Consider the following 16,456-nt stretch of genomic DNA (forward strand, 5'->3'; position numbering starts at 1 on the left):
CAGCTGTTGTAGACTTTTCAGAATGGTGTTTCCTATTCTCCTGCTTTGAGCACAGCTATTTTGTTTATCTGTTCCATGTAGGATGGGATGTCTTCTCATCAAACAAAGCCCACAGTTGGCATGTGTAGCTGGTAGTAACTTAACCTGCAGTATTGTAGAGAAGAGTTTGTCAGTTTTAAAAACAAAACCAAACCAACAGTGGGGGAAAAAAAAAAAATCAACTGCTTAAAAGAAAACACCCTCAGAAGTGTTCGCAGCAGGAAAGGTAGTGATTTCCTTAGGGGCAAATTGAGGTGATTCATTCTGGCTTGATGTTGAAGTGATTGTTATCAGTTTTGAGCTAGGAAAATCAAATCACGTTTACTGGCAGCTTACCCTGCTGTTCTGCAGTGCATTTGAGCTCTGGGTTTGCTGCTGGACTTTCTTTGTCAGATCTGCTTAGTTACCATTTATCTCTGGAAGGAAGATCTCTTTCGTAGAAAGAACATTCCAAGTAATTAGATCTGATTCTGAAGTAGGCTAAAAATTCCTTCAGATTCCTGCTGGTTTTGATGTTAGCCATACAGATTTCACATTTAATTTCATGTCTCTTTCTTCTTTGAAGATCTTCAAATGTGTAGTAATTGGAATTTGTGTAAGCAGTTTGCCTCTTTTGAGGTCTATCAAGAAGCCAAAGGCAGTTGTTGAGTCCTCTGTATGTAAGTTAAAGCTTGCATTTGGAAAGCATGTGAATTCAGGTTTGCTTGTTAATACTTCTTGATCTTGTTTTCTGGCACAATTTTTTTCCCCCCAAACTATTTGTACTCTGAGGATGGGGAGGGAGTTAAAATTATCCATACTCTGTTGAAGTGGCTTTTTCTTCAGCCATTACTTACTCAAATTGTATCCGTGTTCCTTGTCTTCCTGAAAAGGAGTATCACTGACATTTCAGAGACCTTTTAACACATGTAGTTTTCCCCTACTATTGTTATTACTGTGATACATTTTGAGAAAAAAGTACTTATGTCTTCAAAGGTAAATAGAAGCAGTGCACACAATTGTATTCAGATCTTGTTGCTCTTTGCATGTTATTGCTTTATAAGAAATGGGTTTAGAATTGTTCCTAACCAATGCTGTCAAATATCAATCACTTTTTGCAACCAAATGGCATTGCTTAAAGCTGCTGGTGTTCTAATTAGCCTGATGATCCAATAGAGAAGTAGATGCTCACTTGGTACCTTTAGAGCATGGAAGTGTCAGGTAAGTAACCTTGGAGCAATAATATTGGTAAAGATGCTCTTCTGGACCACTTCAGCTGTTACTGTTTCTTTTACTCATCAGTGTTAGTCTGTTGTAGAGTTTGAGATGAACACAAGGAAAGCAGAACTGGTATTGGGCTGTGTTTGTGAAACGGGAAGTGTTTGTAATGGAATCTCACCTTGCCTCTCTTCTTCTTGACAGAGAAATTTCTCCATGTCTGTAAACAGTGCCGCTGTCCTGCGGTTGACGGGACGTGGAGGAGGAACGGTGGTAGGGGCTCCTCGAGGTCGAAGTTCCTCCAGAGGTCGAGGTGAGCTGTTAGTGGGGTGTCCTGCAGTGCAGCTCATCCAGGTTAAAACTTCCAACTGATGTTAGACAAAGCTCAGCAATAGTTTCTCCCGATCAGTTTGTTCTCACTTAGGACTTTAACAAGGTCTTACAGGAAAGGCTTCAAAGGATGAAGACTGGATTCTCAGGGATAGTTCTGCATGCTCTCCTAATGCATGTCGGGTGCCTCTTTTGTATCTTTGGGTATGGAAAGCAAAAAGAAAGGTAGCTTCAAGTAGGGACAGGGAATTCATTCAGAACTGTTAAACATGATTTTAAGGGTATGAAACGGATCTGTGGGGAGGGAGAGAAGAATCCATGAATGTAGTTAAAACATTAAGATTGTATGTGGCATTCCGTGTTCCAAAGAGTCATTTTTTATCTGTTATTGTGGCAAGAAGAAGCACAAGGAGACGGTGAAAGATTAAATTCAGTTTGTTTTGGAAGAAATTTTTAGTGCATTGCTACAGTTGGTATCTTGGCCTGGCTGACTTTGAGTATTTGTGAGTGAATGGAGAAGAGTCCTCGAGCACTATCAATGGGTTCAAACCAGTGTTAAATCCTGAACTCCTTTTAGTGGTTCCCTGTCTGTATGTGTGCTGATGTGAATGTTACTCTGTCTGTTCATATGTGAGCGTGATGGGTTGTGTCTAGAATACTGGAAACTAATAGCTTAAAAATATCAAGAGTAATCAGTTATTCTTTCTTTATAGATGCTCAAATGAGTGTTCTGTTGTGTTCCTATCATTTAATTTTTAACAGGTGAAATTTTCAGTAATGTCTTCAAGACGTTGCTTCCATATGTAGTTGCAGTGCTGGATGGGAGTTGTACTTAGACTTGATCAGTGCTCTCATTTGTTGTCGTTCCTTAATTGTGTTCCCTCCTTGGTTCTACAACTCTTATGTATCTGTAGGTTGTTGGATGTCCTCTTGTTGTTTCTCAAAGGCACGTCTATCCAGTTGTTGAGGTTGTCTCCTGATTCTGTCTCACTTCCTTTTTATTTATTGTTCTTTTATTTATCAGGTTCTGTGGGCTTACTGGAATGAAAGAAGTGTGTGTGCATATGTAGATGTGAGAGGAGACTTACCTGTGCTTCATGTTTCTGTTGCGTTTGAGCAGCACTGCTGTTCTTTTTGCTGTGTGACTGAAATGTGCAACTTGCATTGCTGCTATCTGTGGTTCTCTCTCCCTTGGAATATGTGCTAGCTGTTTCTCTAGATGCATTGCAAATGCTTATCCTTATGCAGTAAGTTGTTTTTAATTGCCCCCAATAGTCTTGGTGAGGTCACAAGGTTAAATGTGGCAAAATATGACTCCTAACCCAGTTTTGCCATTGCTCTATTATATAAATTATATATATATTATATAAATATGTATTATATAAATTTCACTCTATTTATATATTTGTTTGGCAGTGAAGTTTGATGCATTACACTTGTCAACACAGTATAAAATGTATGCAATATTATTAAGAACATTTGAAAGCTTCTGCAGTGTATGCTCTTGTGTTTTCATACTTCATGTTTAAGTTATGTTAAGAAATATTAGCTCTCATTCTTGCTTTCTTTCTTGTTTCATCCTTTTTGTATGAATCTTTACGTGCTGTGCTTGTTAGGCCGCTCTGCCACTCTTTCTTCCAGCTGAGTGGCAAAGGACAAGTTTCTCCGCTTCTTACCTCCCTCACTTTTCATTCTTGATACAGATGAAAACAGGAAATTACTGAGCTTTCCCTCTTGTTGATCCTGGCTGCAGCCTGGATCTTCTGCTCTGTCCCTTTGCTTTCTGGAGCCATCAGCTTGAGCTCTGTGCATGATGAGCCTTACCAAAGCTGCTTTATCTCAGCAAAGAAATCTAGGGCTTCTGCCAGAACAAAATTGTAGATTCTTAATATCACCGACATAATGTTTTTGTATTTGTGGACTTCCTTTCTAATAGTTACTTATGAAAGACTTAGCATAGGACTAGTGAAAGAAACTTGCAAAAGTAGCTCTTGGCTTGCAAATAGTGAACTCTATATGCAGTTGTTCTGTCGAACCACAATGAAAAGATCTTTCTGTGCTTTTTCATTAAACGAATTGCCTTGCTTAACAGTTGGAGAACATTCTTTGTTGCCCTGCAAAATTGCCTGGGTTCAAAGCATTACCTGGTATTGTTTGCAAACAGCCATGTGCAACAAATATGCTGGTTGATTTCCTGCTTCAGCTACACCAAAACTGGATTTCTGTCTTGAAACAACGTGCACAGTCGTAGCTCCAGGGAGGAATTAGCATGTACAGTGAGATTTGAGTTTCCTCACCGAGGCAGTCAAAAAGTGTAAGTGCTTGGGAGAGTGTGGGGAGGAATCTGTGACAAAGGTGGATGAAAGGAAGAACAGATAAACTACCCTAAAGGTTGCCAGACCTCTTTAAGTGTAACTTCACTCCCAACTATTCAAAGCTACAACTAACTCGTGGTAATACTTCTCCATGCTCATCTTGTGCTTTGTTGAGGAGGATCGTGTCTGGCTGACATGCAAGAGGTCCCTGCGTGGTGCTTGCTTTGTTGTGAAAATGTTTGACCATATGATGAATTACCAGTTGGTGTTGCTCATAAAAACCATTTGCGGAGTGAGGCTGCCGTTGTCAGTGCTGCATGTGCCTTGTGTCACAGCATGAATGCAGAACTTCTAATTCAGTTCTGAGGTTGGATCATCTAAAGAAATCCAAGCACTTGCACGTGACCTTTTCCTAATTGACTTGTTTTCCTGGGAGCTCCCTGTGGTGTGTAGCTAAGCCTGTTCTTTGTGCAGCTGGACTGGAATGTCAGCATTCATGAATAAGAGTTTCAGACCAGTAGAGATTGAAGTAGTCCCAGAAATGGGCTGCAGGGCTACAGACATCTTGTTTTGTAGCTGTTCCCCTGCTTGGTGAAGATCTTCAGGGAGAATGCTTTGCTGCTCATTAGAGTTCTTTCCTTTTCCTCCCCCTTTCCCAATTATAATCTGTCCTTGGTGTTTTTTGAAAGCATGTGAATGATGTGAAAGTGGAAATTTCTCTGAACTAAATAGCTGTAATTGAGCTACACCTATCCTGCTCTTCCTGCACAATAGTACTGTGCTATAGCAGTTGATCCTAAACTCCAGTCTTCCTCCAGTTGCATGAAATTCCTTGTTGTGTTGCTTTTATAATGACAGTTAAAATAATGTAAGTTTTTAAGGAATGACTGAATTACAGGTGGCACAGCTGCTATGTTCCACTCCTTTGTTTGTTGGCATCTCGTGGCTTGGCATTTGATAATTCTTATTCAAAACCAATTTTACTCTTCAGCAGCAAACACTTCAACATTTGGCTCCCTGTATGCCGTATTACTTGAAAATGGCAGGGTACAGAAAGTAAGCATGTAGCTCTGGATTTATTGGCCAAAAAAACCCTACAAAGGCAGAGTTGCAAACAGTGTATTTGCATGTGTTTTCACTCTCACCACAAGCTTTACATCTAAAAAATGTCTTCTGTTGTCAGGTGGGTCCTGGTGTGCACTTTCTGCTCAGAGCTATCTACTCAGAGCAATCTGAGTATATAAATACTGAGTAACTGACTTTGTCAACAGAGTTTCCTTTAGCTACTTACTGGTGTGGTTTGTGGGATGGATCTCAGTGCAGTGTGGTTGCCGTGCAGCCACCTGCTTGGTTTGGTTTGTGTTGGAGGTGCACGTCTGACCAAGCACACCCCAGGCAGGGTTCCCTTGCAAATGCACTGCAGGAGGGTGGCAGTACCAGGTGACAGGTTCACTAGGTCCTTTCTAGTGCTGTGTGGCATTGGTAGCTCTGGGACCCAAAGACAGCCTTGGGTGAATTGCTGACATCAGTTGCTTTTGTTGGCTTTTCTTTTTTTCAAGGTTATCTTTTAATTCCAGCTGTTCCAGTGATTGAGCACAGCTGAAATATTGATGAACTGTGTTGTGGGAAGGCTGTGTGGAGGGGAGTGTCACAAGCTGTTGCTTCACATACCCGCAAAGCTGGTGTGAGCCATCCTGCTGGTAAACCAGCTCTCGTTCTGTTCTTCCCCATGCACAAGGCATTTGCCTTCCATTGCCAGTGACAGCTCTGTATTGCTAGCTCTGCTAGCTGTGTTATTAATAACCAGTGTGCATTTGGACTTCATGTGCTGCAAGACAGCAGCACAGATACTGCTGTCCTTCACTGTAAAAACAGGAAAGGACATCTGATTTTGTAGGGAAAGGGCATGCATCTTTTCAATTCCAGTGCCTCAGAGATGTGAGGCAAGTCTGTGTTGGCTCTGACTGCCTATGGCTTTCTCTTGTGAGCTGTTCTCATTTCATCATCTTGTATGAGAGGGGGGAAAAGAGCTCTCCTGCTCAGAAGAAACTGGGCAAAGATGTCACTGTATGAGATTAAAATTAAAATTTCCTGGTGTCTGTCTCTGAAGAACTGCAGGATTTTAGGGGACCCATAATGCCTTGACATTGTGCTGCTATTGGCGTTGTCATATTTTTACTGCCCCTTGTGTTTGCAGCTTAACTTTGCACTTACCTTTTGTCAGCCTTGTAGTATCAGACCTCCCTTAGTGAGGGTGTTTATGTTTCTGGTGCAGTCATTGCTAATTGTTCTCTTGCCTCGACTGCTCAGTCAGCTCCTTTGCCTCCACCTGCATTTGTGTGGCGCAGCCATGAATCACACAGGCCAGTTTATCTCACCAGTGCTGGAAGTTACCTCCAACAGCAGGTGTTGTTTTTGTTGCATTACTGTGTTTAGCAAAACAGCCCCACCCAAACGCTGACGGTGTGCTTCCAGATGCTCCACTTTCTGACTTGAAGCTTGATACTTGGTAGCCACAGGAGCAGATGATAGGTTAGTAGTAACAATTGTAACAAGATGTCTTGCCTTGTACCCATCTTGAGATTCTTTTTCTCCTGCTGCTCTTGGGGGACTTCTGCTGGGAATCATTGGAACTGAAGAGTACTACACTGATGAAGCCTCCTCCTTCCTTGTAAACTTGGGCAGCAGTAATTATAAGTGTAACTGCAGTGTGGTACCCTTACACTGAATGCTGCTGTTAAAAGCCAGCTGATTTTTATGCGTGTAAAGCACACGTGTACTGCGTGGATGTTGGGAGCAGTGCATCCTTGTTTGGTAGCTTCTATTGGGTGTGTATGTTTTGTGTTTTTCTGTGCAGCACTGACTGCAGAATTGTTTGCCTGTTCTGTCTGATCTCTGATAAGAGTTTCTGTATGAGACTTCTAAGCTTTTGATCTTTTTTTGTTCTTTGCTCCCAGATAATTGTGCTGGGGCTTAAGAATGCAAGGGACAACTGGAAAAGGCAACCTACCTGACTAAGCTTCTGTTATTATTGATTCAAACACTTGTGTTTGTTTTTTTTTTTTTGTCTTTTCAGGCAGAGGCCGAGGAGAAAGCGGTTTCTACCAAAGAAGTTTTGATGAAGTGGAGGGTGGATTTGGGCGAGGAGGGGGCAGGGAAATGCACAGATCACAGAGTTGGGAGGAAAGGTAACAGAAAACTCTAGCCCTTTCAAGTTCTCTATTTGCATCTGCTCAGCTTCTCTTTTTTACCTTTTGACTTCATAAAGGTATTCTAGGAAAGATGCTTAGGCGTACCTGTGAGTGGAACATCTGAAGTTCTAGGGTGAATCCAGCAATTGTTTTTCTAGAAACTCAGGAGCAACTACAAGAGTACTTAAGCAAAGTATTTATCTGACAAATTCCTGGCAGGAGGGAGCTACTCAAAGGGAATATGAACAGTGGGCACTAAGGTGGAAATCAGTAACTTGTGGATGAAAATATGGAGTCTGAAGGATTCGCTTCACCTTTTAGTCTTGATGCTATTGTATTGATAGGACATAGAGCCATTCTTAAAAACATGCTTAGTTGCTAAAGGATGCATGGATATTGACATTCCTGGAAATTTCACTTATCATCTGGGCCTATAAAAATCCTGTCCACAAAGGTCTGGTTTAAAAACGTACAAAAACCAAATAAAATGTAAAAAACCCAACGCCAACCCAAACCAAACAAGAACCCCTCTGACCTGAAATGAATGGAGTAGTTCTAAAACCTTATTTGAAACTTTTATTCTGCCTTTCTAGGGGAGACAGACGCTTTGAAAAACCAGGGCGAAAAGATCCAGGTACGGTTTTGTTACTGTATGGGCAGAAGATGGGAGGGAAGAGCAAGAATGTGTTATGGGGAAATGGCTTTTATGTACTTAAAGCTTTCTTACCTGCTTCAGATTTGTTAATAGAAGGTTTGTGGTATTGTGCTGCTTTACTCTGAATGTATTTTCAGTGTGGTTTTTGCCCCAGGTAGATTTTATTTATTTGACGAGGGTGTGTTTGCAGTTGGAAAATAATTTCTGTGCATCTGAGAAGAGCCTTCACTGATAAGCTCTGTGGGTACTTTGTGGAATTTGCTGTATAAATGCAGCTTTTAAACATTCCTGGCATATGTTATTTTGGTATCTAGAACTTCTTGACTATGTCAACTGTTCTTTTTTTTCTTGAATGCTCACTTGCGTGGAGTAGATCTTAATGGTAACGTGCTGATTTCCCATGGTTATGGAATAGACATCTGGCCAGCTAGTTTAAGTTCTCTTAGATATCTTCTGCTCATTGAAGTTACCTGCTTCTTTTGCTCTCCCAGTACAGCTGAAAGAGTGTATCAGTAGGTGTATCTGCCATGTTTCCTGTTGTATTCCTGAAATGGTTCGCGTTGGCCACGTTCAGGAAAGATGATTAATTTTGACCCAGTGTGTCTCTTTGATTACTCACCTGAATTTGAGTTGGTGTGTGCTGTTGTCTGGGAAGTGGAACGTTTCCATTGAGGTAGCATCTGCACTGTGTGAGTGGTGAGAAGGAAGGTTCTCCTCTTAGCTGGGTGTACTGTAACTGCTGTTTCATGGGATTGGGCGCTGGTTGGTCCCTGATGTGACCTCGTCCTTTCTCTGTGGCATGTTTCCACACGCATGTACTGCAGCTGTTTAGTGGGAGTTCTTGGCAGGACTGCCAGCAAACTGTACTAGACTATTCAGTAGACTTTGAAGGAGTATTGGCTGAATAGCCTCCGTAGTGAATGTGTTGGAAAAGCACAGGTCAGAAAATATGGCTGCAGGTTGGGTTTCAGGACCAGCAAAACTCCCAGAGGAGATTCAATTGCAATTGGAAGTTGATAGGAGTGTGTTTTAATGCCTGAATGACAGTCAGCAGTTTTATTTATTTGTTTGGAAGAGTAATATGAGTTTCTGTCTCAGTAATCCAAATCACCATGGTGGCCCATGCTTTTAGGAATCCTACTACCATGTTTTCTTTCAAAGCCCTCTGAATTCCCTCTCCATGTATGTATTGATTCTTTTTCATATATTTTAAAGAACGCTATTCATTTTTTTTTGTTTTAAGATGAAAAACGATTAACTGGGACAGTGCTGGTTTTCCTCTCTCTTTTCATCTCTTTCAGAGATTACTGCTGAAAATAAGTTGGAATTTCTGAGATTGTCCCTCTTTTTATCTCCAGTAGTAAAGTTTGTCTGGAGTGTGCGCTTATAGTCAGAGACCTTTGGGGAATGGAAAAAAATGCTGTTGGAGTTTCAGGACTGTGGTGGTTTGTTTTTTTTTTCTTCTAACAAAAGACAAATGAATGTGGCAACAGCAAGAGCAGTGTCTACCATCATTGGTTATTTATTTAGCCCTTCTGTGCCTCTGAGGAAATAAAGCGCTACAAGAACCAACTGAATGTTGTGCCACGTTTCTGATTAAGGTTGATGAGAACATTGCCAGTCACTTTTGGATGAGATGCATAGAACTTGAGAACTTAATTTGTGCAAGATGTTCTTACAGAAGCTGGCTTGGACCTGAACAGTGTTAATGCTGCACCTACCGCAGTGTGTCTTGTTGGTAATAAGTGTCAGTCAGCAGGACTTCACAGTGCATCTTCTGGGAATGGTTTTCTGGAAAGATGGTATCCCCTTGTGCTTTCTTGAAGTCCTGGTTCATTGTAGAGGATGAGGTGCTTTATTTCCACTTATTAAACTTCACATTATACCTGGTTGCTCCTCCTCTAAGTCCCTTATTGTATTATTTTCTAGGTTCATCTTATGGAGGTTTTGGTCAAATAACACAATATAATAGAGACAAGAGATGTAGAATCTTTGTGATGTCTCCATATAAAATAATTAGCCATTTGTTTGTTATTGCTCTGTTTGAGATTAGTGGCCCTGTAAGTGGGAAGACCATTTCTTTTCTTTCCACCTTCACAGAGGTAAGGTGGAATGCGCAGAAGGTACTGATATGTTTTGATTCAAGCCTTGATTAATAAACAAGTAGTTAATATTATGTACGTGCTTTTAAATGATAAGATGCTTAAAGCAGCAAGTAAGGATACAGATGTACCGAAAGATGTCCCTTGTTAACACCAGGCACTAGGCTGTCATTTGTGTGGTAGTGAAAGCAGGAGCACGGAGTGAATTGACGTGCAGCTTGTAATGCAGGCTAATGAGCTCTAGCAGGTATGTCTGTTGGTTTCTGTTGTTCTGCTTAAAACTTCAAGTTTAGGATTTTATTCTTTAATTGTACAGTGCTTCAGTTTTCCATTGCTTCTGGACAGGGCCTTAAATCAGCCTCCAGTTATGTAGTTTACTGAGTTGTCAACTTTTTTTTGTTTGTTCAGGGTGATCACGTTACAAAATCGATAAAGGATGAGAGGGAGCTTTTCTGAGCATTCATCATGAGTGACAAAGCAAGAACCTTTCAATTAAAAATCATGAGATAAAAAGGGGAGAATTCAGGAGAGAAATGCTGCTCAGATATTGAAGAATGTACAGTTCTTCAAAGGGGTTTTGCACTCTTAAGTTTGCAAGTTCTCCTTTAGCTGATGCTCAGTGTAGGCTGTTTCAGTTTGCAAACTGAGATGCACAAAGTATCTGTGAGTTTCTCTTGCAAAGTGTCTAAGTTTTGACGGACTTTATTGAGACAGCAAATTGCTTCTGGAAGGCTGAGGCCATTAGCAAATAAAATGAGCAAATTGTTTTCTAGATCACAGCTGTCTTGGAGTTGCATGAAAGCTGCTTAATTTTCTGTGCAGCTGCTTGACTAATGCCAGCTTAGTAGCCTCGGAGATTGGAGTAGTTACCAGCAGTTACACATTAGTAAGAAATAACTGTAGATTAAACAAGACATTCAGAAAGTCAGTTGTGGAACCTGATTTAGTTGCGTGTTTATTAATTAAGTTAAGAAGACTTGAATGTAAAAAGGCTGCTCCTGTGAATATAACAAGGGTGCTGATTTTTTCATTTTTCCTGGCTTGTTTTTCTTCCCTAGCCCACTACTATAGGTAGGTATATCCAAAGAAGGTTCATCACAGATTTGTTCTTGCAGCATTACTGAAAGCTTAGAATGCAGCTTTGCATCCTTGCTTATGAGCAGTTTTTTCTGGGCTTCTGATTTGCACCATGGCCTGTTGCCAGTGCTTCCTGAGACTCCATGGTTCACCAGTTCTGCAGAGCAGTGAAAGTAATATGCATGTTCTGCCTACCTCTTGCTCTGCACTGTTCCGAGATGGATAACTACGCAGTTGTTCGTATGTCTCATTGGCTTCAGCAGTGCTCTTCAGCTGTGTATTCAGAAATGTAGCATTTGAAGGCAGCATCTAGGGTATGCTAAAAGTATTCTTTCCTTATACTTGCTGCTCTACCACATCTGTGAATAGGAAATGATTTGAAAAAAGGGACAGCTTTCAAGTCTCAAGTCAATTTAGAAATTGGACTAAGCAACCAACACTTTGGTTAGATGTTAATTGAAAACAGAAATAGCTTTTTATAGCTTGGGCTCTAAAACGTGATTATAGTGCCACCCTGTTGAAATTATACATATGAATCTTGCAGTAATTTGTCTGAGATTGGAGTATGGAAGAGAGAGAAAACGCAGTACCTCATACAGTGCTGCTCTTGGTTGTTTCTGACTTGACACAAATCCATTCTGTTGCTCTTGCACTGGTTCTTAGTTTGCCAGACTTTCCTCACTCCATTACATTGGGAGAGAAGGTGTCAAATAACATTGTAGAAGGAAATAATAGCAAATTATTGGTACTGATAGGAAGATTAAGGAGGGGTCTCTAAACTGTGTATGGGTCAACAACTGAGAAAAGCAGAGTGAAGGCTGTGTAATTTGATAGCGTGTTGCTCTGCAAGCTCCACAGTATTCATTAGTGCTTTTACATAAAGCTAAATTCCAGGAAAGATTTTGAGAAAGTCTATAGCAAAACCAAACCCAGTTAGGATCTGTAATGGAGACAGACAGTGCTTAAACAAGTTGGAAACAAGCTAAATGGCTCAGCTCTTTCTGGTTGTGAACACAGTTTGATTTTGAGGCTCAAAAAAGAGTTCTGTTAATGGCATCTCATCCCTTTATTCCTGCTGCTGACTGCTGAAGATAAAAGGAAGCATATTTTGTGGAGTATTATGCTTCTGTAAATGAAAGACCATATTTGTTTGTGGGAAAAGTCTCTTACTTTTGAGAAATTAACTCCTTCTTTTGGTACTTGACTTTTCAAGTATGAACATGTAATAGAATTGCTTTTGTTAAGAGCTTGTAAATAATTATCCATTGGTCTATTTATTCTCTAGCTTTTTAAATTATTTAGGAGCTTTAGATTTAAGTCTTAATTGCAATAGACTTATGAGGCACTTAAATACGAAGGTCCCATGTAACTTAATGTTTTATTTTAAAATTGATTCAGGTGTCTCTGTAAATACTTTTGTGCTGTATGTAAAGGCAAATATTGATGTTAAAAAGCATAAAATACAAATGGATGCAGTTCTGCTCCTCATGTGGACGCAGTGCATCCTCCAGGGTCAGACCTACTTGAGAAGCACACACAGCTGAGGCCGCATGGAACATGTTGTCCTTGTAAAAAAGCACATTTGTTCATTTAGGATGGTCTGGTTTCCACTGCTAAATAATTTATTCGGTGTTTCCAAATGTGAAAAAATTTCCAGTCAGTATTTGCCATATACATCAAGATTTCTTGATAATGTCTTCATAGACCGATGAGGAGATGAGTTCTCCTCGTATCTGACGGAACAAAAAACTACAGATAGTATTTACAGTTCTCCTTAATAAGCAAGCACAGCAGGGGTACTTCTCACTGCTGTGAGAGGTTGGCAATACTTCCCAAGAGTAAGTTCATCCCTCTGGAATCAGACATAACCAAGTATCTTGCAGAGAGTGAAAATAACTGAAAAATCAGGGTCTTGAATCAACTGAATCGCTTGTCCAAGGACTGATGTATTGACTGAATGACTGCATATTGGTTTTGTGTGAGATTTTTCTCTTGTATTTTTGCTGTCCAGTTTTGTCACAAGCTGGTTAGTTAGGATTTTGGTCAGCTTTGGAAGTCTCTCCTTTCCGAGTCACACAACTTTAATCAGTGACTTCAGCTGGTAGTTCTTCTAGTTTCCCAGAAGCAGAACAGTGAATCTTGTACCTGCCTTTGTCCTAGGTGGTCGATCCCGCCTCTCAGCCAAGCTTACATGGGCACGCCAGTTTGCTTTGCTTTGCATATTGTGTTGTAATCAGAAGGAGGAAAACAGGAGGAATTATTAGAAGATTGCAGGCAAGGAAGGAAGGTTGTCGATGTGACCTCAGAGTTTAGTGTAATAATAATTAAAAAAGGCACAAAGTCCAAAGTCTGTCCTGCCTATTCTGTGAGGCCAGTCTCAGAGAGCTGGAAGCTGTCGACATGCTGTCCGTTGATGCGGATCTCCTTGGCAGTCCTCCTTGGATTCATTGAATCAGCTGCAGCTGGGAGCTCAGGAATTGTCTTGTCAAAATTCTCCATCTTGATCTGATATTCACCTTTGGCACTGCGGGCAAGCACAGGGGCGAAACGATGGTACAGCATGATCTCTGAGGGGAGATAGGACGTCCTCCTCTGACACGTTTCTCCTGTCCCTTCCTGCACCGCTGACAGAAAGACGACCAGCTCAAAGTGGCGAGCAGCCTCTCTTTGGAGGAGAGCAGCCAGTGGGCTGGATGGGGTGATGGAGTGGTAGTAGGTCAGGGGGAAGGTGAAAAAAGGGCACTCGTCCAAAGTAATGCTGTCTAGGTGGAAGTCAATACTGGTCTGGTGCAGCTGACCGTTCTCCTGTTCTTGGTAGAGAATAGCAGAAATCTGGACGCTGGTGAGTGGGCTGGAGCGTGTGTTAGCCACCTGAAACATCAGGTACGGCTTCCCCTCTGTGTGTGTCACTATGGCGCAGCGAGTGAAGCGGATGGAGAAGGCGCGGTTCTTTGGTCGGGCGATCTTTGCCACAAAAGCACCTGTGCCATGGAAAGAAGGTAATGAAAGTGAGGATGGGGCCTGGGCTGTGTCCCTGCAGTCTCCGAGTTATGTAAAGCAGTCCAAAGCAATAGAAACTGCCTTCAGTGTACAAGGTCCTTCTGAAAACTGCAAAGCTGCCCACTTAGTGCACCCATGTACTGCAGTTAGCAATAGTGTGTAATCTTGATAAGCTACTGCTTGAGACATTTATTGCGTCTTATACAATAAATACAACATTTAAAGTCTGTTGACATACCTTAAACCTGAGAAGCACTTTAAGAAACTGAAAATATCTGAATAGCTGCAACATCCTAGAAATTTCCATTATGTGAAGTACTGAGGAATGCATAAATACTGACTTAAAGATGAATAAAATTCTCCACCTAGACAAATGTACAACTGTTAAATTGGCTTTACAAATATTAATCCCACTGAAAAGATTATTTCCATTGAGAAATAGATCATGATACAATAAATAAGTGATTGGGAGTGGCAAGTGGGGTACTACCACAAGTATCAACCAATGAATAGTGGTACTTTCTGGTACAGATTTGATACTGCCTGATATTAATTTATTATCACATAGCTGAGATCTTGTCATCCCTTTAGTAACTGAACTTATCTTTCTCTCAGATACTAGTATGGTCCGTACTTATTTCTGACTTGTTGTATCTCAAGATTTATATCATATCAGGTGTAAATGTGAGAGATTACCTGTGATGAAGGCTTCCAGCATGAGCCCTAGGACCATCTGTATGGCAAGCAGGGCGATAGCACTGGGGCAGTCCCCACTTGGGAACATAGTACCATAACCAATGGTGAGTTGTGTCTCCAGGGAGAAGGAGAATGCAGCTGTAAAACTGGTGATGTACTTGACGCAAATAGTGTGGTTGTCAGGTGGAGAATCGTGGTCCAGCTCCAGGTCCCCGTTCATCTCAGCCAGCACATACCAAAGCACTGCAAAAACTAGCCAGTGAATGACGAAAGAAGCAGAAAATACAAGCATCATCCATCTCCAGCGCATGTCCATTAGTATTCCCCACGCATCTCGGAGGTATGCCAGACCTTGTCCTTGTGCACCATCCATCTGGAGCGTGCTGTGTCCATCCTTTGTGACCATTCTCAGGTATCTTTGGGTTAGGAGGGGAGCGCTGGATTTGGTGTTATTGCTCTCTATCGTATCTGTTCTCATGTTCTGGAAAAGACAAAAGAGGAAAATAGTCTGATGCAGTGCAGCATATTTGTATTTTGCCTAATGTTCACAGTTTTTGACACACCAGCAGGGGTTGAAATACTGCAGCCAACAAAGGAGGGCTTATACATTGCAATCCAGAGAAGATTAAGTCAGGAGCCTGGGGTGGAATTTAGCACTATTTGTGGTAATACTTAGCTAAAATAGATTAAGTTTAAAAATGTAACTATTTCTCACATTTTCCTTGCTTAGTCATGGTATATAACTTACACTTTACTTTAGTGAATTCATCATTCATCACATGCTTTAAGTTTTTGGTGGGGGGGGGACAGGGAAGGGGATGGGGGTTGTCACAGTGTATCTGAAAAATAATTGTCTTGTATCAGTTTAGTTTAGTAACTGTTAGTCTGATTTTTGTAATTAAAGCAGAGTATAATACTTTACCTATACTATTATGAATACTGTGAACAATATTGCTCCGTGTTATTTTTGTACGTGATTATGCATTTTAGGGGGGGTGCTGTAGTTCACCTCATTTCTACCAAAGTAGATGTCCTTCAGGCTTTTCTTGCTCAGGAAATGACTGCTGTCTGCACCTACTCTGACTAGCTAAACAGAATTAGAGTACTCAGGGCAGAGCTGTTTCTGAATCTGAGTTCACTTATGTAAGCATGGCATAGAAGGAGGGCAGGAAAGCAGTACTTGAAATAGACGATGATACATAACTTGTAGTTTAGCTGCCTAAGCAGTGTGCTTTTATTAGGGACCAAATAAGAAAATAGGACAGCAAGCGTGTGGAAATTAGGGGACGAGGGTAGAATTGGAAGTGTGGGAAGCAAAATGGACGTTTGTCAGACTTTTAGCATTAAAAACTCCATGAACTCATGAGGATTGCTGAGTGGCTTTCAGAAGATGCTGACCACCCAAATCCTAAACTTGATAAATATTGAATATTTAAAGTTCCCCTGGAACAGTTAATGTAACATAATTTAAAATACTGTGTATGATCTGTTTACAAATAGCTGCGAAGGATGTATTTCTGTAGGAGGAGGATTTTCCAAACATACATAAATTCTGCAATCCATAATTATACTTGGTATGTTTTTCATCAGTTTTGTCAGTTTCTCATCAATTTTTTCCCCTTTTTCTGAATATCTCAGCATGTAAAACAAGTGTATGTTCGAGTTAAAGGAACTGGATTCCATCTGTGACAAAGAAAGTCATCTTAGTTCTATGTTGAAACACACTGGATCTAATGATCATAAAATTCAGAATGAATTGATGAAATTTTAAATGAAAATTTGAAGTTTTCCTGTCGTGTGATTTCTGATCCTGTAAACCAGTAGTTCTCATGAGTGCACAGTTGGGGTTTGATT

At 40.9% G+C, this 16,456-nt stretch overlaps 1 protein-coding gene across 13 annotated transcripts in view; it reads left to right on the forward strand.

Moving 5' to 3' along the window:
• Positions 1–16,456, forward strand: part of GIGYF2 (GRB10 interacting GYF protein 2) — a 73,464-nt gene that overhangs the window by 20,217 nt on the left and 36,791 nt on the right. For 11 of the 13 annotated variants that reach the window (XM_042885311.1, XM_042885307.1, XM_042885316.1 and 8 more), the window contains 3 exons: positions 1,441–1,549; positions 6,958–7,069; positions 7,666–7,706. In XM_042885311.1, coding sequence (XP_042741245.1) covers positions 1,441–1,549; positions 6,958–7,069; positions 7,666–7,706 — 262 coding nt within the window. Of the gene's footprint in view, positions 1–1,440; positions 1,550–6,957; positions 7,070–7,665; positions 7,707–13,750; positions 13,906–16,456 lie in introns of those variants that run through there. The other 2 variants (XM_042885318.1, XM_042885321.1) reach the window with 2 other exon arrangements.

Source organism: Lagopus leucura, unplaced genomic scaffold, assembly GCF_019238085.1.
Source record: "Lagopus leucura isolate 7727_CA_CO unplaced genomic scaffold, USGS_WTPT01 Super-Scaffold_100049, whole genome shotgun sequence".
Taxonomy (NCBI): domain Eukaryota; kingdom Metazoa; phylum Chordata; class Aves; order Galliformes; family Phasianidae; genus Lagopus; species Lagopus leucura.